General features: G+C 65.0%; 2 protein-coding genes and 1 long non-coding RNA gene across 6 annotated transcripts in view; 1 reads left to right on the top strand and 2 right to left on the bottom strand.

The window, feature by feature from the left end:
• Positions 1-24: 24 nt before the first annotated feature.
• Positions 25-17769, bottom strand: ADSSL1 (adenylosuccinate synthase like 1). 2 transcript variants are annotated; one of them, XM_027522023.1, is made up of 13 exons: positions 17502-17769; positions 11565-11667; positions 8547-8609; positions 7786-7836; positions 7518-7584; positions 6150-6257; positions 5982-6063; positions 5232-5358; positions 4597-4751; positions 3744-3868; positions 3135-3232; positions 1979-2128; positions 25-1907 (listed from the first exon to the last, which is right to left on the bottom strand). In XM_027522023.1, exons 1-13 carry the CDS (start codon positions 17691-17693, stop codon positions 1855-1857), a joined length of 1374 nt encoding a protein of 457 aa, XP_027377824.1. In that variant the 5' UTR covers positions 17694-17769; the 3' UTR covers positions 25-1854. The 2 variants fall into 2 exon arrangements, with proteins under 2 accessions (XP_027377824.1, XP_027377825.1); XM_027522024.1 differs by lacking the exon at positions 6150-6257 and having other exon boundaries at positions 17502-17765.
• Positions 12166-20342, top strand: LOC113880035. Its single transcript, XR_003507570.1, has 2 exons — positions 12166-16068; positions 19880-20342. It is a non-coding gene; the product is annotated as an uncharacterized LOC113880035 (long non-coding RNA).
• Positions 20343-20716: 374 nt separating this feature from the next.
• The window catches only part of INF2 (inverted formin, FH2 and WH2 domain containing), a 28319-nt gene continuing 26736 nt past the window's right edge, over positions 20717-22299 (bottom strand). For 2 of the 3 annotated variants that reach the window (XM_027522022.1, XM_027522020.1), the window contains exon 23: positions 20717-21617. Coding sequence is in view for 1 of the 3 variants with exons in the window: in XM_027522021.1 (XP_027377822.1) it covers positions 21589-21617 (29 nt within the window). In the remaining 2 variants the exon portion in view is untranslated. The remainder of the gene's footprint in view (positions 21618-22299) is intronic. The other variant, XM_027522021.1, reaches the window with a different exon arrangement.

The following is a 22299-nucleotide window of genomic DNA, read 5'->3' as shown; positions in this document are numbered from 1 at the left end:
TGAACATTAACCTTCTGAGCAAAATGGCTTGAAAAACACAATTTATCGAGCAACATCCTTGAATCACTTACTTATCTTTTCCCCACACATTCAGTTGAGACCAGTGTAAGCTCCTCTTCCCTGGGGGTCTGCTGTTGGTGCCAAGGAGAGAGGGCACCAGGTTATAATTGCTCAGACCCTCACAGCACCTGATACTGAGCGAAGGCGGCTAACCTCAGCCCCCAGCCTCCTGTCTGGGCCACACAAGGGCAAGGACGCCGGTGCAGCCGAGAATGGCGCCCCTCGAGTTTGGTGTCTTTTCTGTAAAACTTCTGCAGATACTCAGACATACCGCCTGCGGCTGCCTCCGCAGGATGTGACCCAGAGCTGGAAGGGAAAAACAACTTGTACTGGAGTGAAGGATTTAGCGGCAGCTTTCTAATCTAAGTTGCAGGCGGAGCTTGCTGAGCCGGGAGTGCAGCTTTTTACACAGAACAAAGTGATTTCTCTTTCTTCTGAAAAATGCCCACTCTGGTTGATTGCCCAGAGCATGCACCCCTCTGTTGTAGCAGGATGGGATGAGACGGTCATCTGGTCACGAGAAGCACAGTCCCTGGGGGCAGGGAGGAGAGCTGGGGTCCACCTCCTCCTTCCCTAAGAGCTCACCCTGCCGCGGGGCTCTCTCCTTCCCCACCCTTGCTCTGTCGTGAAGGGAAACAATTCTCGGGAAACGCCAAGGTCAGTTTCTTCTGGTGTTTCTCACTTCTAGCCCTGCTGCCCGAGGAAGCTGGTCCACACATGTGCTCCTGCATTCTTTCAAATCACCGAAGGCCATTCTTGGCCACTTGGAAGAGCTCACTAGCATGTGTGAAGCCATACTCCCAATATGTGGCCTGTTCACCTAATATGCTGTCTCAAGAGTCTGGGGCTCCAGGGTGCAAGCCGGTGACACTGGGCCCTGCAGAACTTCCTGGGGCTGGCGGGGTCCACGGGAAGCAAGCCGGGTTGGCACCTGCCCAGTGTCAGTGAACCCAGATGGCACCCTCGGCTCTAGAAAGTGAGGGTTTAAGCCTGGCAGACTCCTAGTCTCTCCATGTGTACAAACCCTTCTCTCTCTGAAATGATACCAAAAGGCCAATTATTTTTCTAAACTGACCACAAACTCTGAAGCGTTGAATGAGCCGAGTACGGCTTCCAGTTGAGCACAGACCTCAGTAGGGTCTCTGCAGGTTCTGCCAGCTGAGAAGCGTCTTCTTTGCCCAGGGGACACAGGGCGGGGCAGAGGCTGTCCCACTGAAAGGCAGGGGCTGCCGTGTGGGGAAGGGCTCTGGGGTCTAGAGCGAGTCTGTGGGGAGACGTTCCATTTTGGAAAACGTGCTTCACGCCCATGGTCCTCCTTCCCTGGGCTGCTCCCATTCTGTTGTCTGAGCAAACAAACAGCTTGGCTTCCTGACAGTGAAAACGTGAGTCACCCCGGCCGCTGATGCTGCCGAGTGGGGCCTTTCAGCAGCTAAAAGTCGTAGCAATGGTGACGAAGTCAGAAAAAGACCTGCACGGCTTACTGCTGCTCAGCGGCTGCGGGATTTGTTTATTGCTCAGCGGCTCCAGCTGCACAGGCAGCCATGCGACAGTTCGTGAGCCAGAAAAGGGCTCTGGTTTGAGCTCACGTGAAATAGCAGGATTTTTAAAAACGTACATGACACTGGCCTTCAGATGTTTCAAGTTGTAGAAATCAGAGAGTTGGGCTGAAGGCTTAAAGAAAAACACAGAAGTACAGAAAATAGCTTTCAAATCTCTTTGTTCATGGCGTTGGTTCTGCCGGCCGAGGAAAGGACACGACGCGGGCCACGCCGCTGCGGTCAGCTCCGGCTTTGTCTAAAACAGCTGGATCATCGAATCTCTGGACTTGCCGACACCAACCCATTTCACTGAAAGGGGAAGGGGAGGCTCAGCCTAGGGCGAGGCCGGCGGAGGGGGTGGCTGGACACAGGGCACCCACCTGCCACGCCGACGTGGTTCTCCACGAACCGGATGTAGCTCTGGGCCTGCGGGGGGAGGTCCTCCCACTTCCGGGCGCCCGTGGTGTCCGCCTTCCACCCTGGCAGCGTCTCGTATTCCACCTCCACCTTCTGCAGGATCTCCTGGTTGGCTGCGGATATGGGCTGGGTGAGCTGCGTGCCGCCGATGTCCACATGGCTACGGGCCTGGGACCCCCAGCCCAGGGTCTGCTTGCCCCAGCGTTCGGGGGCAGAGAAGGCAAGCAGCCCTGCCTGGTTTTCTCAGGGCTGGGGGGGTAGTTCTGGGATGCTTCCTGCTCCCCTTCCAGCCCAAGGGACACACCACCCTGGACACGGATTCCAGGGGACACCTCAGCTAAGGAATTCTGAGGCCCCCGCTTCTAAGGGGATTTGAGGTCCTGCAGTGTTAGGGTTCCTGAAGGATCTATGTTCCCCTCCTCAGGGCAAGGATCCCACTGGGTCTGGACTCCTGGCCTCACAGCAGACGCCAACCACCCCTGTGGTCAGAAATTGCTGGAAGGAGCTGTCCACCGCAAGTACATGCCCTGAGTCCCAGCGCTGCCCTGCTGTGTCCTCTTGGAGTTCAGAGTCAGTTGGTCTGGGGGACACTGGCCGAGAAGACGTGTGGGGCTCCCACAGCCGAGAGTCTGCACACACATGCTGGGGGGCTACGGGGGCAGCTCGCCCACGGCCGCCGGTGCGGGTGGGATCATCCGTGATCCCAGGCCAGGCACACAGGAAAACGTCACTGCCTTTACGCTTTTTAGAAGGGACACTTGCTTGGTCACAGAAACTTCAGGGAGACCTTAAAAAATCTAACCAAAAACGTGTTTTCTTAGGTCAACATCATCATCCTATTTGTCCCAAGTTTTGAGCGTCCACAGCCCGTGTCTGCTATTTCAGGTGAGTCCCTTGACCCTGGGGGTTTCCCAGGGTCTTGGGTTCAGGCTGGCCCCTGAGTCCCTCTGAGCTCTCCCCAGAGTGGGGACGCACAGGCCTCCGCTCGGGGTGAGAATCTGCCACGGACAGAAGTGGGAAGAGCCTCCGACACGGGCTGCCCTGCGTGCCCGACGCACACACATCGTCCCTTCCGCCCGAGACCAGCGGCCAAGGGCAGAGGGGCGGCGGCGCCCGCACCTGGGAAGTAGGGGATCCGCTTCCCGCCAAGCTTGTACGCCACGCCGACCTTGATCTCGTCCAGGGCGTCCAGGATGTCCAGTTTCGTCAAGGCCAGCCTGTCCAGAGCACGGGGAGAAGCCGAGGGCGGTCAGCCGCCGTCGCTGCTCCCGCCCAGCCCCACCCCTCGCTCCTCTGTTTGCAGGACTAGGACAGAGGATGGCAGAGCCCCGACGGTTAGGCCGGGAGCCCAGCACTGCCCCGTCCCCACGGCCCAGCAGAACAGGGGTCTGGATGAGTGCAGGCCCTCTGCTCTGGGCTTGCTCCCCGGCTCCAGGAGAACCTCTGCACTGCTTCCGGGGGCGGGCCACCCTCTGGCCTCCTTCCCTGTCTACGCTCAAGAGCCGAGGCAGGGCCAGCCCCAAGGCACCCTGGACGGCCCTCCCCATCACCCCCCGGTGGCCTCGCTGTGTGGAAGGGTTTCCCCGGGGCGAGGTCACCCTGTGTGGGGAGGACTGTGGCCCTGAGCCCTGAGGCCCGGCTGCCCTGCTCCTGTGGCGTCTGGGGAGTTGGTCTGGGCCTCCGGGGGATGGGCGCCCCGGGGGCGGAGGGCGCCTCAGCACTACCCACGCGGTGAATCCGTTGACCATGTGGGCATATCTCAGGATCATCAGATCCAGCCAGCCGCAGCGCCGCTTCCTGCCCGTGGTCACGCCCCACTCGTGGCCGCGGCTCTGCAGCAGGTCCCCGATCTCCTGCGGGGCGACAGGGAGGGCCGGGGGCTGTGGGGATGGAGCCTGAGCCAGCTGCCCACCCCGCCCTCCTGCGGCCCCCTGACAACCACCCCTCCTCACGCCCACCCCACCCTCCTGAGGCCCCCTGACGACCACCCCTCCTCATGCCCGCTCGCTGCCCCAGGCCCTGGGCACGCCTGCCCCAGCTGAGCCTCGTGACCAGGCCTGCCCTGGCCTCCTGGGCAGCTGAGAGAGGATCTGCAGACCCCGAAGCTGCCCTCAAGCAGGCTGTGTGCTTATTTTGTGCTTCTTTCTCCGGGGTTCATAACCCTGCCCAGCACATCCCCTTCCTGCTCTGGCCCTCGCTTGCCTGCTCAGGACAGGAGCCTCGTGTCCCTCCAGCCTTGTGGGCACAAGGCCAGGGAGAGGAAGGCGGGGGCCGTCCTGAGCTTCCAGAGACACCCAAGAGGCTGGAGGGCAGTTTGCTGGGGAGTCTGGTGGGCGCTGCTCCACCCTGCTCTTATCCAGCTGAGACCAAACCCAGGCTCGCTCAGCCCCAGGAGGAAGGCAGCCTGGGCACCCAGGCGGGGCCAGAGAGAAGGCTCTCAGCGTCCTTCCTGAGCTGGGGGATCTGCGGGACAGCCACACGGCAGTTGGGGGGCGGCTGGAGCTGCAGCCTCAGCATCTTCTCTGCGGCCTCCCTGGTCCCTCCACCAGGCGCCCGCGGTCCCCCGGGGATGGGGACTCACGTTGATCTGCTCGGTGGGGAAGGCGCCGATGCCCACGCGTGTGGTGTAGGCCTTGACCACACCGTAGACCTCGCCTATGTTCTGGGGCGGGATGCCCAGGCCGGTGCACACGCCGCCCACCGTGCAGTTGGAGGACGTCACGAAGGGGTAGGTCCCTGCGAGACAGAACCAGCTGGGCTGCCACCCCACAGGAGCCCTGGCGAGGGGTCGCCCCAGTGGCCCCAGGGACCACCCATGGGGCGTGGCCAACACAGGGTGTGTACGAGCTGGTGGGGGTGGGGAGGGGGAGGGCCCCTCGGGTTTGGACAGTTCAGGTGGCCTCGGGGCTGGTGTGTCCCTGGGCCTGCGACAGTGGGGACAGCGGGGACTGCGGGGATAGAGGCCCAGGTGGGGCAGTCAGGGCTCCCGGGCCCAGCCAGTCTCTCCCTCATCCCCGTCCCTCACCCCTCATCCCCATCCCCGTCCCTCATCCCCAGCCTAGCCTCCCTTCCCCCTCCTGGCTGAGGTTGCAGGAAGAGGGCAGTAACACTGTTTCCCGGGCACAGAGGGCAGCCTGGTACGAAGGCGAGCCCACCACAGCTGTCTCCTCGGCAGACAAAACAGGCAGGGCCCGTGGGGCTCTGGCCGGGACGTACCGAAGTCAATGTCAAGGAGGGCCGCGTTGGCACCCTCCACGAGGATCTTCTTAGGGGGGCCGTGGAGCGCCTCATACATGAAATAAACGCCATCTCGGACCATGGGGCGGATCCGCTCGGCGAAGCCCTGGAAGAAGGGGCCAGGATGCAAGAAGGGGGTCCACCCGGCTCTGGCCTCCTCCTCACAGCCTCTGGCTTCCAGCAAATTCCTGCCCAGCGAGGCCCTTGGTCTGCACGCATCCCTGTGGGTCCATCCCTGTCTACATCTAGAGCCCCAGACGAGGCTGGAGGAGCTGGGCCCTGGAGATTTCCAGAAGGGCTCCATGTGGACATCCTCCTGTCTCCCGCCTGCTCCGTCCCTCTAGCTCTGAGCTGGGACACCTCAAGCTCCTGCCCGCGATGGATGGGGCTGGCCTCTGTCCCCCAGCATGTCCATCCCACCCGCTCCGTCCCTATAGCAGTGAGCTGGGATGCCTTTGCCTCCTGCCCCAGACCGACAGGGTCTGCCTATGGCCCCCGGCATGTCCAGGGTCGTTTCCTCAGAGAGGACTCAAGGGGCCAGGCCAGCGGGTGAGCCCCTGGCCTCCTGAGAAGACCGCCAACCGGGGTCCCCCACAGGAGGCCTGTGGTCCCCGAGCCCAGCCACCGGGAAACAAGGCCCCGTTCTAGGCGTGCCGCGGCAGCGTGCACAGCTGTGGAGGGACCCTCAGTGGGGCTGGGCCTGCCCGATGCCGGGGTGCTCAGCTCTACCTTGAGCCTTTTGAGTTGACCTTCAACGTCCACTTCCAAACTGGGGAACATGGACTGGTGCTGGCGTGCCAGGTTCTTGAATCTGCGGAAGCAACAGTGACTGCCACCCCGTCTGCCCAGAGCCCCGCGCCCGCCTCCCTGGCCCAGGGCCGGGGACGGGTCAGGTACCGGGAGGAGAACTCGTCGAAGTCAGACAGGAGGTCACAGATGCGGAGGCCGGTGCGGGCGGCCTTGGACGAGTAGGCCGGCCCGATCCCCTTCCGGGTCGTGCCGATGCTGTAAGACAGGCCGAGGGCCGTGAGCTTGGGGGGCCCAGGCAGGCCTGCTGGAACTGGGGGGGAGCCTGGAAACCGGGGCCCCCAGCCAGCTCTCAGCGTCCACTCCCCTAAACCAAGGTCAAGCCGGGCGACGCCCGAGGGCCCTTCCGAGCTGCAGCCCCAAGGGCCGGGCTGCCGTGGGAACCCCTGGATGCCTCTGACAGCACGCCCCAGGACTGGGAGCTACAGGGGCGGCGCGTGGGTCCAAGTCCCGGCCCTGGCCCTGCCGTGGCCCCCGAGGCCCAGTGCCCGGCGGTGCCCTCCCTGGCCCGGCTGCCTTCTGCCCAGCACCGAGGCTGGTGCTCTGGGCACCTGCCATCTCCTCAGAGCTGGAACCTGTCAGTGCCACCCTGTACCCACTGCCGACCACAGCCCAGCCCAGGTCAGCGAGCGTGGATGCTCAGCACTGCCACCTGTGTGTGGCCAAGCCCTGTGTGTGCACTTGTGCATGAGCGTGTGTGTGCATGTGTGTGCGTGCATGTTCCGATGTGAGCATGTGTGCACTGCGTGTGAGCGTATGTGTGCATGTGTGTGCGTGTGTGTTCCGATGTGAGCATTTGTGCACTTGCGTGTGAGCGTGTGCTGTGCCTACATGTGTGTGCGTGTGTGTCCCTCTGTACGAGTGTACACGGCCGTGTGTGTAATCTATGCACATCATGTGTGTGCATGTGTCCCTCTGTACGAGTGTACACGGCCGTGTGTGTATAATCTATGCACGTCATGTATGTGCGTGTGTCCCTCTGTACGAGTGTACATGGCCGTGTGTGTGTAATCTATGCACGTGCATGCACTGGTTGTGCGTGTGTGCACACGTGTGTGAGAGGCAGGATTCTGGCCTGCTTCGCTCCCATCCCGGCTTTGACACTGTCCCTGGCCCACTGCAGTGAACATCTCTGGAGAACCAGTGACTGGCCATTGAGGCGGCTAGGCAGGCTTTGGCGCCCGCTGGAGCTTCGGTCAAGGCTGGCCTGGGATTCCAGCAGGGGCGGGGGGCGCAGCAGGTGATGGACGGCACGGGCGCTCCTGGGGGTTGCCCTGGGGAGGACCGCATGGCCCTGGGAGAGGTGGCTCGCCTGAGCTTCAGGGTTGGGGAGGCGTGGGGTGAACTGACGGACGCTGTCCTCAGGGCTCCCGGTGGACGCACGCACCCCTGCACCCAACACGCCCCCAGCTCTGCGGCCGCGGACTTGGGGTGGGGGGGAGCGCAGACGCCACTCACTTCTTGCCCTCCTGGGCCTGCCGCTGCACCTCCTGGAGCCCGTCCACCGCCTGGTGAAAGTCAAACACTGCCGGCCGGGCAGGCGGGAGCATCGCGGGAGAGAGAGAGGGTTACGGGGCCTCTGGGGACACCACAGGCCCCTCCCCCAGGCCTCAGCTTCCCCATCTGCCTGTGCTGGCAGTCATCCTGACCCAGCACGGCCTTGGAGAAGGCCTGGGGAGCCCGGGGTCACTTGTTCACAGGCGGGCAGGGAGGCCCCGGGACTCACCAAGGTGGGCCCGGTCAGAGATGACGAGCCTCTTCTCCCAGTCCTTCAGGCCTGCAGACACGGCATGCGGTTGGTGACGGGCCCTCCCCCGGGGACCTGGAGACATCCACCCGTGTCCCCACGGGCGGCTGTGTCTCCTCACGGGCTCCGTACCGGCGCCTCCCAGAGCCCACATCCCGGGGCCAGGGCCTGCTGGCTCCTTTCGCGCCTGCGCTGAGCCTGGGCCCAAGGCGGAGGCTCTGCTCCGTCCAGGGCACCTCAGGGCTGCCGTGTCACCCACCTGCTTCTAGACAACCACCGGGGGCCCACCTGCCCGCACGCCTGGCCAGCGGCCTTGGTCAGTGCCTGCCCGCCTCCTGCCCCTGAGCAGCCCCCAGGGACCACACCCTTCCCTGCAGGGATGTCGGCCCAACCGTCCCCAGTCTCGGGACATCAGGGTCGTAGCCCAGCCTCAGGGCTCTGTCCTGGAGAGCCCGCGTCTGCAGCTCCTGGCGTCACCGGTGCCCAGTGTCATGAAAGCTCGCCTGCGACAGGGAGGCTGTGGCCTGAAGCCAAAGGCTGGGCCCCTGGACTGACTGCCTGCGCTCAGGCTTCCGGTGTGAGCAGGGCCAGCAGGTCCGGGCCGGGGCCCAGTGTGGAAGCCGCACCACCCGCCCGCCTGCCACTGCCGTCGGCAGAAACCACACGGGGAGCACCGCCAACTCGGCCGCGGGAGCATGCACGGCCCCCAGGCGGCGCGGCTCCGCGGGGACATGACCTACCTTTCTTCTCGTTCTTCTCTGCCTCTTCAAACAAGCCCGGCAAGTGGACGACCACTCCATTGCCTGAGACACATGGACACGAGATTGGATTGGGTCACAGACAGAGGGACTCCACACTTAAAACGCCGTGAAACTCACGCCCTTGCACTGACAGCTGCCTCGTTCATGATGGCTAAGATGGGGAAACAGCCCAGCTGTCCGTTAGTGGACATCAATGATGCATAAAGAAAATGTGGTACAGCCACACAACGGGATTATTATACAGCCGTGAAAAGGAAGAGCGTGCTGCCACAGGCTGCCACACGGATGGATGTAGCACACTACATAAAGTGAAGTAACTGTGGAAGTCCTCGTCGCTCAGCCGTGTCTGACTCTTTGTGACCCTGTGGATGGTAGCCAGCTGGGCTCCTCTGTCTATGGAATTCTCCAGGCAAGAATACCGGAGTGGGTAACTATTCCTTTCTCCAGGGGATCTTCCCCACCCAGGGACGGAACCTGGGTCTCCTGCATGGCAGGGCAGATGCTTTACCATCTGAGCCACCAGAGAAGCCCCCTGTGAAATAAATAATAAATAAATAAAGTGAAGTAAGTCAGGCACTAAAGGCCACTCTCTGTATGACCCCCTTGTATGAAGTCCCCCCTTGTACGAGGTCCCTGGAGGAGTCAGACTCGCAGGGACAGAGGGCAGGGTGCTGGGGGCCAGGGGCGAGGGGAGGGAAAGGGGATGGAGAGCTCAGGGGGGACAGGGCTCTGCAGATGGACATGCTGATGCTGCATGACAATACTAATGTACTTGACGCTACTGAACTGGACGGTTAAAAGTGGTTAAGATGGAAACTTTTTTTTTTTGCCATGAGAAGGAGCTTAATAATTCTCATTAAGATGCTAAATTCCCAAGATGCAGTTCGGAAGAAATGAGTGGTTAAATTGCATGCTGGGCCAACGTTCCCCGATTGTCACATAGCTCGCTGTCAGCTGTGTGGTGGGTCGGGGTCAGCTCAGATGTGGTCAGCTCACATCTGGTCAACTCAGACCTGCCTGTCCCCTCCTGAGACTTGGCTGTCAGGCAACTGAGCTGCCCAGGCTTCTAAGAAGATTCCACATTTCAAAAAAAATCAGTGCACAGATCTGGGGTTGCCAACTGTTTTGCCACAAAAGGGCATTTACAAAAAAACTGTGCGGCCACTCTTTCATCAAATAGAGGGAATCTGAATACCCAGAAAGGAAGTAGGGCATAAAATTTAGAAGAAAATACATGAATTTACATAAAATAAATTCTGTATTATGAAAGATGGAAAGTTTATATTATGTGTACTCTATCACAATAAAAAATGGTCCAAACAAAAACCTTCATTTACAGAGACAGCAGATGAGGGCTGCTGGGGGAGGTGTTCAGGAGGGAGAAAGTGTCTGAGCTGGGACGGATGCACCATCCTACCCTCCCGGGGCGCATTTCATGGTGCCTAAGTTATACCTCAACAGAGCTGTCGTGCTTGATTTACACAGAAACGGGAAAGCAGGAGGTGGGGGAAAACACAGCCTCCAGCTGTTTGGTCTCGGGATCCAGGCCTCCTCATCCCCGTAAAAGTGAAGGGGGGTCTGCAGAGGGCAGGCACCAAGCCCAGCCAAGGAGGGGGCTCACCACGGCCACGAGCTCACTGGGGGCCCAGGCTGAAGCCAAGGCTGCCCCTTCCTCTGAAACCAAAGCCTGCTGGTTGGGGCCCCCGTGGCCTTCCTGGGTGGTGCGTCCCCCGGGGGGCCGGGATTGGCGGAGGGAGACAGGACACAGGTCCAGACGGGAGTGGCTCAGAGGCGGCAAGCCACACCAAGCTCGAAAGGTCATCTAAATGCCAGGAGCCTCGCGATGGCCACGGGGCGGGGCCTGGCGGGGGGGGGCCGCGTGAGCGCTGGCACGTCCCACCCTTGCTGAAGGACTCCCATCAGTGTCTGGGCGGGCTGGCCCCTGCCCATGCTCCTGGGGGCCGCTGGCCCCCATCCACCCCCGGCTCCCGGGACACCGGGCAGACTCCTCTCCCCTCCTCGCAGCGAGCGGTGCTTCCTTGGCCGGTTCCCACCCAGTGGTGCCCAGCAGCCTCCTGGGGCAGAGACTTGGCCCCTGGGCGCGGGGTCCCTGGTGAGCTGGGGTCCTCAGCCTCCACTGGGCCCAGTCCACACCCATGGAGAAGCCCATGGGCCACGCCCTTTCCTGCTCAGCCTGACTGCCCACCACCCCCCAGATCCACTGCTGCCATAGCGTCCCTGGGCTCACACCCAGGGCTGGACCCGTGCCACCAGCGGGCACACACTCGCTGTGCCAGCCCTGCTTCCTGGGGTGGGGGGGGGCCGGGCAGTGAGTCACATGTGTGGCCCTGCTCAGCGGTGGAAAAAGCCAGAAGGAAAAGTCCCTGAAGCTCCCGGAGAGTGTCCTGGAGGGGTGGGCAGGAGAGGGCGATGGGAAGGGGTGGGGGAGGGGGCTGCCCAGGGGCTAGAGGAGGGGCGGGGGACAGCTGCCCATGGAGAGCCCCACACAGACCCACAGGGAGCCAGACCCACAACGTTTGCACACTCACCCATGGGCATCACACGCACACACACTCACAGGCACGCACACATGTACACAGACTCACACACGTGACACCCACACTTGCCATACACACGCATGCACACCCACACCCTCACTCACTCACACACACGCCTATAGGCTTGCACACACACACACACCCAGGGAGTCTGAGCGCTCGGGGAGCCTCCTGCACCCTCCATCCGTCCCTCCATCCCAGGAGTGGGGAGGAGGGGGTCCTGGGCTCCGAGTGGGGCCCCGAGGCGGGGTCCCCAGATCAGAGGCCTCTGCAAGGGGTCTCGGTGGGGCTGGAACCTTGACCTTCCGGGCCCAGCCCTGCGCCCTGCTGCGTCCAGCCTGTGTATGGACCCCCAGGCTCGATGACCTCCAGGCCTCTTCCACTCAAATCCATGGGTTCCCGGGCTGCGGTGCAGGCGGGCGGGCAGGTGGGCACTCACCGATGAAGGACACGGCCTTGGGGTTGATGATGCCACTGGGCAGCAGGTGGAAGTCGTACTCCTTGCCATCCACCACCACGGTGTGGCCAGCATTGTTGCCTCCCTGGGGACAGAAACCTGATCGGCATCCACCCGGGGAAGACTGCCTGGCGCCTGGCTCACTCGGGCAGCTCTAAACGCAGGCGCTCAGGAGCCCCCTCTGCGCTGCCCGGGTGGCAGGAGTGTGAGACGCCATCTCTGCTTGGGCGTGGGGAGCCTGGTCCAGTGGCTGGCTCTGATGCATGTCTGGGGTGCCAGGGCCTGGCTGGGGCACTGGGTCCAAGAGACAGGCCGGCCCCCACACCCAGGACCCTCTTGGGCTGACGGTCCGGGAAGGCCAGCTCAGTGAAGCCCCTGAAGCCTCCATAGGTTCAGAGCCCTGCCTGCCCGCCCACAACTCCCTCTGGGGTTCCTCCTCTGATGCAGAGATGATGCAGGGAGCATGGATTCAGGCCCCGCTGCCACACAGCCTGAGCTCCGAGGGGGCAGAGGGCGGGCAGGCAGCACAGCCTTTCCGGGACCAGGAGCCGGCGTGCAACAGCAGGCCTTCCCTTGGGCCTGCGCCTCCCACCTAGGAATAAAGCGGGAAAAACCATCCTGAGGCCGACTGGGGTGTGGGGGTAGCCAGGAGGAGGCCCCACGTAGGAGGGAAGCAAGACTCCAGTCTCAGGTCTGGGCTCTAGAGGCCAGTGCGGGCCCCAACGCGGGGCCCCGGAGCCAGTGAGCAGGGGCCGGGGAGGAGACACGTCCTGGCTGCTGCCCGAGGCCTCGGAGCCCCACCAGCTCACCTCCTGCAAGGCACTCACATATCCCTGGGGCCCCTCCACGGCTGGGCCCCCGCCCCCCACACCCCGCTGTCCTCCTGGCTGGCAGAGGAGGCGATGGCCACTGGCTGTGAGGGTTCCAGCACCTGCGCCCCTCAGGGCCCAGCAGAGAGACAAGCCCCACACGTGCGCGTGGTCGCTCCCTGCCTGGCCAGGGCTGGCCAAACGAGGGCCGTGTCCTCCCCCAGGGGCACCTGCTCCTTGCAGCAGGGCTGGGGAGGTTCACACACCTTCCGTCTCCCCTACGGAAAGGGCCCAGGCGGGGGTGGGGGGGACCCAGGCCGGGGCACTTTCTCCTGGACCTCCCTCACTTCACACTCAGGCAATTTAAGGAGAGCAGCCGGAGCCCGACCGCCCCTCAACGCCCCTTTCCCAGCCTCCGTCCCAGCCGCCCCCGATGGCCCTGCAGACACCAAGGGTTCCATGTGTCATGTGGATGTGCAGAGGCCTGTCTGGAATGACCCTGGGATTGGGGGGCTGGGGCAGGTTTGCCTCTAACTGACCCCTGGGGTCACTGGGGTCCTGGTGTGTGTCCTGGGGCCAGTGACCCCCAGAGGCCCCATCCTTACTCTGCCCTCACCTTGGGACACGTGCAGCGCCTCCCTGCACACGAGGTTCTCTGTGTAGTTCATGCCCCTGGTAACCTTTGCCACGTAGGTGGGGCAACCTGGCGGAGGGTGGGGGGACCCGAGATCCCAGGAAAGGAGTTTGCAGCGAGACTGGGTGGCGGGCCAACGGCCTCCCTGCAGACACTCTCCCTGTGAGCCAGGCCCGCCCCCAGCTGCGTCCTGCCTGCCATGGCGGGGGCCTAGACACTCTGCCCTCTCCCTGGTTCTCAAGTGCCCAGTGCCAGCGTCAGCTGGGCCGAGCACACTCCACCTTCGTTTGGGGTAAACACCAGTGCCTAGGAACAGGCGCAGACCGCCGTGGGTCCCTGGGCGGCAAATGACCCCCACTGGCTACAGGGCCCAGGCACCAGGCCACGGTCCACTCCCGGAGTGTAAGCCAGCCCTGGACACTGAGCTCGGGGCCGGCTGACCTGAGGGCGCCCTTCCTGGCAGCTCTGCAGAGGTCCAGGCGACGTCCCAGAGACCCCCGTCTGCCCTCTCCCAGGGCGTGGGTGAGGTCGGGGCAGGGATATACCACCCGTCTGTCGTCCACAGGCTGGGAGAGCTGGGGGCATGGCTGGGAAAAGCCACCTAAAGGGACAGCTGGTTCAGAGTCCCAGGCCCAGCCTGGCGGCCCCCTCAGGGCCTTCGCCCCCGGGCTGCACTGTCTCCCTGTCCCCCCAGGTGGACAGGCTCTGGAGGCTCCCATCCGTAGTGACCGGGAGCCGGCCTCACCCCTCTCTCATGCCTGGGGGGGCCTCTGCCTCCCTCCAGGTCCTCCCCTCCGTGATGGAGCCTCAGGGCAGGAACAGCCAGCTCAGAGTCCCCAGGGACGCTGACACCGCCCCCACGGCCTGGCCGGCCACTCAAAGTCCCCAGTGGATGCCCCCACCAGGTGCCGCAAGTGGAGCTTTCTCGCTCAAGGACACAGCAACAGGACCAAGGCCGGCCCGCTCCGAGATCTGACCAGCCCCGACGCTTCCTGTCTCTGCAGGTGTCCTCCAGCCCACCCTCTCTGGGGCCCCCGCAGAGTGGACGAACAAGGCACAGAGGGTGGGTGTGGGCGGCAGGCCTCCGAGGCTGTGACTCTGCTCGCGGCCCTGGGCGTGGCCGCGGGCGGAGGCGGAGCCTCTGGGCGGCCACAGAGAAGCGGGTTTTTTCAGAATCCCGCCCAGCCAGGGGTCTGCCCTCCGGGTGGAGAGCCTTGTGAACTGGCCCCCACCCCCACCGTGGTCTGGGTGAAAGCGTGGAGGTCGCGAGCCCAGGCAGTCCTCGCGCGCCTCTTTTTGGGTGTCTGCTCTCAGGGACTCTACCATCGGTTCACCCATCCGTCCATTCACCCCAAACAGAACTGCTCTGCGAGTGAGGCACCGGAGTGAGGGAGAGGGGAGGGCAGGAGCCCCAGGTGGGTGCACAGGTCTCCCCTGCTCAGGGCCACGACTGCCCAGGTGACCCTGCGGAGGCTCTCCCCCTGGAGAGGCTCCCCCTGGAGGAGGACAGGTGTCATCAGAGGCTGCACACGTGGAGGCACTACCGGGCGTCTCCCCCAGAGCCCCGGACCCGGGAGGCCCCTGGACCAGCCTGGGGTTCGGGGAGGGGGGGCGGGCATTCCCGGCCTCCCTCCCTGGGAGAGAGATCCCAGAGCACCGACAAGACACAGGACGCGGCCCCTCACCCCGCAGGAGTGAGACCACTGTGCCCTCGGTCACAGCTCCCGGGAGCTGATGGCGCCCACAGGGGCATCCCGCGCTGGACTCCTGCACCGAGCCGGCTCACTGCCCTTGGAGGGGGAAATTGTATATAAATCCTGCCCGGGTCGCCCTGAGGCCTCGGGGCCGTTGTGGGGCCCAAAGCCTGCTGAAGGCAACTCTGGAAACGGAGGGAGGGCTGGCACCGTGTCCTGGGGACAGGACGCGGCGTGGGAGGAGGCGTGACCGGGGCCCTGACAGGCAGGCCAGGCGCGTGGGCTCTCCGGTTCCCATCTGGACGGGTTAGGAGGTGGGGCAAGTCAAACAGCAGGAAGGATGCCCGCGGGCACCGCAAGAGAAAGCCCGGCGCAGGGGCGGGGTCTCCCAGGGAGTGGGCGGAGCGCGCGGCCTGCAAAGGGCGGAGGGAGCCGGAGGCGGCTCGGGGTCGCTGTCGTGGGGCTGCTGCGGGACCTGGGCCAGGAAGAGGGAGGGGGCGTTGGGTGGAGAGTGAGGGGAGAAGGGAGCCCTTGAGCCATGGGGGCCCGGAGCAGCCTCCGGACCTGCGCCCAGGCTGCAGGGGGCCTCCCGACGCCGGGGGAGGGTCGGGCCCCATCCACACGGGGAGACGGAGGCAAACAGAACAGCAGGGGGCTATGGCCCAGGTCTCTGGACCCTAAGGAAGGTCTTGGGGGTCTTGCGGTGCATGCTGACCGCGGGCCCCAAACCCCCGAGATGGGGAGCACCGAGGGTGGCCACTGGGGGCGCCTCTGGGCAGGTGGAAAATGAGTTCCCCTGAGCCAGGCCGCTGAAGGGCTTCCCAGGTGGACCGAAGCCCAGACGGAAGACGGGCCTGCGGGCGCCGGAAGGGGGTGGCGGAAGCCGGTGCAGCGGCAGGACCAAAGTAGGGTCCCCGGGCGGCCACGGGGGTCGCGGCTGCCGCTCGGGATGACCCCAGGCCCAGGTGACAGGCCAGGCGACCCTTCTGGTCACGGGCTGCCTGGCTTCAGCCCTTCTAGACAGCCACCCAGGCAGGGCTGGGGCCCCAGCCCACCCTGCCCCCCACCCGTGACTCTGTGGCCAGCTGCCCGCTGCCCGCTGCCCTGGCCCATAGCTCTGAGATCGACCCAGTTCTGGGGCCAAGTGCTGTGTGAAGGCCACAACTCTGGGCTCCAGGCAAAAGCAGTCCTCCCAGGGTGGGGGCTGGACTCTCCCTGTGCCAACCGGAGCCCAGCGCTGGTGCCAGGCGGGTGTGGCACGCGGGAGGACCCATATGTGCGTCTTATTCTAACGGCTCAGTGGCTCTGGTCCCGTATCCCTGCCTCACCAGCTTGTTCGGAGGCTGGAGGTGAGAAATCACGGTGGGCTCCCAGGACAGCTGGAGGCCTGCAGGGGGAGACTGGATCTCAGGGAGAAGCTGGGTCAGGGAGAGGGTGCCGTGTGGGCTCCCGCTTGGGCGGGGGGCTCCAGGCGGCTCTGCCCTTGCTTGGTCCCGCCCACGGCTCTCACAAGCAACAGGAGAGGGCAGGGCTCGGCCTGCCAACCCAGGTGGCAGAGCAGGGAGGGCCTTCCTCCAGAACCGCGTCAACAGCGGGGAGCCCGGCGGTTCCGAGGCGAGGGCCCTCACGGACACCTACCAAGCCCCGAGGTCACTTCGAGGAGGGTGGGTGAGGCTGCCCAGAGTGGGCAGGTCACACGGAGGGCCCTGGGCATCACAGCTGGAGCAGGCGGGCCCCCTGAGGGGACATGCAGCAGAAGGCTGCACCCCAGGGGCCGGGGAAGGGGTGTGGACTTGCTCGCTGCGGCTGAGGGGCTGAGACGGTGGGAGGCTCCCGCTTCTCCAGGAGGCGCCTTCCAGGAGGCCACAGTCGGCCTGCGAGAAGCGTCTGCCCCAGTGGGCATGCTGCCCCCCACCCCACGGTGGCGCTGAGTCCTGGGCCCCTCCTGGCAGGAGCTCAGGTGTGAGGTGCCCAGGGGGTGTCCCTTCCTCACTTCTGGCAGCCTCCCCGCATGGGGCTGTGAGCCTCAGGAGCAGTGTACCCCTCCAGGCCATCCCCTTGCACCCCGAGCGCGGCACGGCCCCGAGGGGTGCAGGAGACAACAGACGGGGTGCAGAGAGCAGCCCGCAGCGGGCAGGGGCCCTTGGGGGACAGAGCTTGTGTCTGGCATCCTGGGTGGCACCCCCAGCCTCGGGGTCACCCTGGCCAGAAGACCCAGGCTCCTCCCTCTCCTTCTTCGGGCCCTGGCCTGCAGTCCTGCCTGGGTCTCTGCCCCCACTTGGCTGACCCTCCACGGCTCCGAGAGGCCATGCCCGCTCCCACTCTGGGCTCCAGCCGGCAGCCTCCTCCCGCACACTGACCTCTTGTGGTCAGCCAGCCCTGTCCCAGCCCTAGACAGAAGGAGGAAGTGTGGAGTCTGGGTGGCCTCCAAGCCACTGGGGATCTGGGGTCCCCGCCTCGCCCCCCACAGTGCCCGCCCCAGTGTCACACCCATGGTACACCCAACCCCCTGAGGATCGAGTGTCCCCAACTCAGCGACTTGTATTTATAGCTCGGCCCCTGGCCCACGGGCCTGGGGGTGGGGCCGGCGGGGAAGGCGGGGTCCCTGGGGGAGCCCGTGGGGGAGGGAAGACGGTCTGCCCCGAGTGGGTGGGGGTGGCGGCTGGGGAGGGTGTCCCCGGAGGGAAGGCGTCCACGGGGCGTGTTGGGGAGGGCGGGAGGGCAGGGAGGGCAGGGTCCGCCTGGCTCGGGGTGGGGGAGGGGCCCGGCGCCCGGCCCGCACCTGGCAGCGGCTGACGACGTCGGCGTCCGTGGCCAGCAGGTCCACCACCTTGCCTTTGCCCTCGTCCCCCCACTGCGCGCCCAGCACCACGGTCACCCGGGAGCCGGAGGTCGCCGCCTCGTGCTGTAGCCGCCCCCGCTTGACGCCGCCCGCGCTGGGGGGCCGATCGTTAGAGGCTCGGGTCCCGGACATGCTGGCTCGGTTCGTCCTCTGCGCTGGGCCGCGCGAGAGCCCGCCGCACCCGCGCGCCGCGCCATTAAAAGGAGCCGGCCCGGGGCGGGGGGCGGGGCCGGGGCGGGCTCTCGGGCGCCGTGACGCGCCGCCTGGACCTCGGGGCCGCTGGTACCGCCCCCGCCGCCACCCGGGCCCGGTGGGGCTGAGGCTCGCGGGCCAGAGGCGCGCTCCGGGGTCCCTCCCGCGCTGCCAGGCTGGAGCGACCCGGGCATGCTCCTGGGGGCGATCGCGCTCGTCCTCCCCGTGGCGGGGCCTGGACCCGGCGAGGCCACATTTGGGGGTCCAGATCCACTCCAGGGCGGGCGTGCAATTTGCCCAAAGGGAGCTGCGTCTCTGCTTTCCACGCGGGGCGCTCTGGGCACTCACCTGCCCCGCGGTGAACTCGGGACCTCGGCCTGGCGTGGGCGCCCTCTGGTGGCCACAGAGAGGACAGCCCGTCCCCTCATCCACCCGCTCGGGCAGGGACCCCCCCCCCCGCTTGCTGTCACAGGGCACCCCGGCATCAGCAGGCGGGCTCCATCCATCCAGGAGTGAGGCTGCCCTCCAGCTGCCCTCGGTTCTCAGGCTGCGGGTCCAGGGAGTAGCGACGGTGTTCTCAGGTCACCTGGCCGACACAGGAGAGGGTGGCCACAGTGCTCACTGGCCACAGTGGGTCTCTTGGAGACCCCACTCCGAAACTTCCTTCCTGCTCCTCCTGTGCAGAGACTGGGCGCCCAGAGACGGTGCACGTGGTCTGCTGGGCTCCCGTGTTCGGGCTGAGTGCACTGTAGCCCAGCACACCCTAGGTGGACTCGGGCTTGGACATGACTGGCCCTACAAGTCATAGAAACGCCAGGGTAGGCCCCAGGGGGTAGGGGTGGTCTATGCGGCCCCTGCCCCAGGGCTGGGAGTTAGTACCTCTAGTTCCTTTCCTGGGGCATTCTTGGTACGGAGGAGTCTGGAGTCTCCCCCCTGGCCTCTGCCCAGGGCTCAGAGAGCCACCGAGCTCCCTGGGCTCCCAGGCCCGAGGCAGGGGGAGACCAGACACTCTGCCTGCTCTTTTCACACCCTCGTGGGGATTAGGGATTCAAGCCGGGGGGGAGAGGGGCTGCGCCAGCGCCCCATCCTCCCCCTCCCTCCTCCCCACGCCCCCCAGCCTCATCCCCTGGGCTCCTGGGCAGAGCCAGGCTCCGACCCTGGGCAGGTCGCTTGGCCCCTGTGTCCGACTCCCTCTTCTCTCACACGGGGACACCACGGGTTACAGGTCGGGTGCCAGGCCTCCCTCGGTGACGGTGACAGGATGGGCAATGCTCCTGTCCCCCCACCCCCGGGCCACCCGCTCTGGGAATCCTCTGGAATAGCTGCAGGCGGGCTGCGTGCAAGGCTGCAGAGGCTGAAGGTGGGTGAGCCGCGGGGTCCTACCGGAGGCACGGCAGGGGGCGCAGGGTTTCGGGAATGCGGGAGTGGGAGGTGGGCTGTGTCCCTGCTGAGGGGCGGGACTGTGGTGGGCGGGACCGAGGGTGGGCGGGGCAGGAGGGGTGGGGGTCTCCTCTTTGTCTCAGGATGCCCACCGGGAGCCTGGAGAGGGCTTCGCTGACGTCACCTTTAGCGGGGAGGCAGTGGGGTGCTTCCCCGTCCGTCACTGGTGCTGAAGGACCCGTGCGGGGGCTGCCACCCCGAGCCCTGCCCTGGGGAGACCCCGGGGCTCCAGGCCAGCAGGTGTGAGATGGAGGCCTGGGGGGACCAGGGGAGTGCCATGGGGGTTCAGACAGGCTCCAGAGCCAGGTGCTGGCTGAGGCACCCTCTCCCCCAGGCCCTGGTCTATAAATAGCCAGCATGCCTGCGGGTGGGGGAAGTTGGGCTTTTCTATAAACAGCCCTGTCCAGGCCGGGCAGCTGGGGCCCGGCCAGTCACACGGCCCAGCCCGAATTAGAACGCTCCCCAGCAGAAGCCCTGTAGGCGGCAGGCCTGTCCCCAAAGCCGGGGCAGCACAGGGCTCCCTGTGACCTCACTGCACAGCGCACACGACGCCCCAGGACACACGCCTCTGAACCTGAGACAGGGCGGGAATGAGCGCCGGTGCAGACGCTTTGGAACAGAGTTTGGCGGGTTCTTAGGAAGTTGAATATAAAACTTGGCATGTGACGCAGCCATTCTTGTCCTAGGAATCTGTCCCTGAGCAATGAAGATGGACATGCAGAACACAGACTTTCACAGCGGCGTGGCTCACAGAGCCTTGCACGGAGACTGCCCGAGTGTCCACGGACAGGAGAATGGACGGACAGAATGTGGTGTGTCCATCCACCAGAACGCCACTCAGCCACACGAAGGAATGGCGTCCTGACACACTCCACAGCGCACACAGCACAGCTGTCTCCAAGTCACGCCAGGGGAGGTGAGCCCGTCACAGGAGGCCACGTGCTGTCCGATTCCGCTCAAGTGAAATGTCCATGGAAGGTCAACCCATAGCAACAGAAGGCAGTGCAGCGGCTGCCGGGGCCGTGGGAAGGGGGAACGCAGGAGCTTCAGGGGGAGGACGGAAGTGTTCCAAAAGTACACCGTGACGACTGCACAGCCTTGTGAATCTGCTGGAAAGGCAGCTGCATTACACACACTTACAACAGGCAACGTTTACGCGTGTAAGTTACGGCCCCATGGGGCTATGCTCGTCTCACCACGGCGCTGGCGTCTGCTTGCCGTTCGCCCTGCCGCTCTCCCAGGTGCTCTGTGGGGGCAGCGAGGCCCCTCCATCCCTCCATCCACCTTCCTGCCAATGCAGCCCCCCACCCATCCATCCACCTGTCTATTCCTCCCTTCCTCTACCCACCTGTCCACACATCCATTCATCCACCCACCCATCTGTCCGTCATCCATCCACCCACCCATCATCCATCCATCTGTCCATCCATCCACCCATCTGTCCATCATCCGTCCATCCACCCACATCATCACAGCCATTGTGGTCACACCACATTCACCCATGAGTTGTAAACACATCATAGTCCCTGCTGGGCTAGCCTTGTTCTTTATTGCCCAAAGTTTCTCCAGTCTTGGTAGCACACACACACAGGGTGGGGGCAGTGCAAGGGGCCCACAGGGTCAGTGAGGAGATGGCAGCCCCTCTGGCCCCTCGGCCTGGATCCTGGCCTCCCCTCAGCCCAGTGGGGCCTGGAGGAAGGGGCAGCAGGTGTAGGCCGGGTGTCTTGTTGATGAAGGGACCCCAAGGGCAGCCCCCTCCCCACCTCAGGGCTGGAGGTGTATGGCGGGGGTGCCAACTCCATGGGGGTTTCCCTCTTCTGAGTAGAGGGGCCTTGGCTCTCCTGTGCACGGCCAGACAGCCTGCCTCTACCCGAAGGCCCTGGGTCCCCTCACCCACCTACTTGTCCCCAGCTCGGCCACACAAAACAGTAGAAACCCACAAATCATCCCATTTCAGTTAAAAATGACTGCTTCAGCCCAACTGAGTGAGTTGGGGGCAGAGCTGTGGAGCGGGGGCTCCGGTCCTCCCTGGCTCCGCCGCTTCGGTGGGGAGGTCTGTGAGGGCCTGTCCCCAGGGGAATCTGGGAGCCAGGTCACAAGCTCAGGGCGCCCCGGACGCAGCCACTGGACCCGCCCCCTCCAGGTGGCCGGGTGGGGGCCGTGGTGCATGCGGTGTGGGTCAGGGCTAGGCTGCGGCATTTAGAAAGCAGACCACGAGGGCAGGAGCGTGCAGGCAGGCCAGGGGGGCGCCAGGGGGTCCTGGCCTCAACAGCCCGAGGCTCCGAGAGGCCGCGGTGAGGCCAGGTAAGGCACGGACTCTGGGCTTCCCGGGGGCTGGCCCAGCCTGGCCCGGGGCCCCGCCCAGCAGCTCGCCCGGCAGCCCTGCCGTGGCTCCTCACTTGGCTCTGGACCTGGGCCTGAGGCCTGTGGGGAGAGGAGAGAACGTGGTCAGAGCGGCCTGGCTGGGGGCCGCGGCACGGTGCCCACCCCAGAGGCCCTTTCTCTGGAGCAGCGAGGCGCCCTCAGGTGGCAGGTGCCAGCTGACCCCCAGCAGGCTGGCTCCCGTCCACCCATCGGGCCCGGGGTCGCCAGGCATGCTTCTCGCCTGAGACGGACGGACGGGCGTGGTCTCCGTGGTGTCCTGTTTCCGAGTCCCACCCCGGCCACACTCTCCGGCTCACTATCGCCGGCTCTCCCTGGGGCTCACTCGGCCACTTCCCCACCAGCCCCTCAGTGGGGGCCTCCTGCACTCTTTCTGCTCCATCCTCAGGGCACCAGCACCCCCGGCCCCCAATTCCTGCTCCTGTGTGCACCCAGCGCCCTCCACGCTCTCGAGTCCAGGGACCCTTGCCTGGCTGTTTCCCCCAAAGGCCCTGCTCTCCTGGCCCCCACGGACCCAGGCAGCTCGTGGGGGGTGGGCATCAGTGCTCAGAAGAGACAGACGAGAACAACCGGGGCAGAAGCAGATGGTCGGTCACTCCCGCTGGGGCCCTGCCCCATGAGGAGCCGGCAGGCAGGGCCCAGCCGGCGGGGGTGGGCAGATGGAGGGGGTGCGGCTGTCCTTAAGAAAGGACCCGAGGAGGCGGCCTAAGGCCACTCATCCCGT

The sequence above is a fragment of the Bos indicus x Bos taurus genome, chromosome 21, assembly GCF_003369695.1.
Source record: "Bos indicus x Bos taurus breed Angus x Brahman F1 hybrid chromosome 21, Bos_hybrid_MaternalHap_v2.0, whole genome shotgun sequence".
Lineage (NCBI taxonomy): Eukaryota > Metazoa > Chordata > Mammalia > Artiodactyla > Bovidae > Bos > Bos indicus x Bos taurus.
This window is presented reverse-complemented; position numbering and strand designations above follow the sequence as displayed.

Excerpts from the sequence above, each read along its gene's own strand:
- ADSSL1 (XM_027522023.1), bottom strand. The coding sequence starts at position 17,693 with ATGTCCGGGACCCGAGCCTCTAACGATCGGCCCCCCAGCGCGGGCGGC. Across the intron at positions 4,752-5,231 it reads CCTCCTTGACATTGACTTCG|GGACCTACCCCTTCGTGACG; the intron begins GTACGTCCCGGC and ends TCTGTCTCGCAG. Across the intron at positions 1,908-1,978 it reads GAACCACGTCGGCGTGGCAG|TGAAATGGGTTGGTGTCGGC; the intron begins GTGGGTGCCCTG and ends TTCCCCTTTCAG.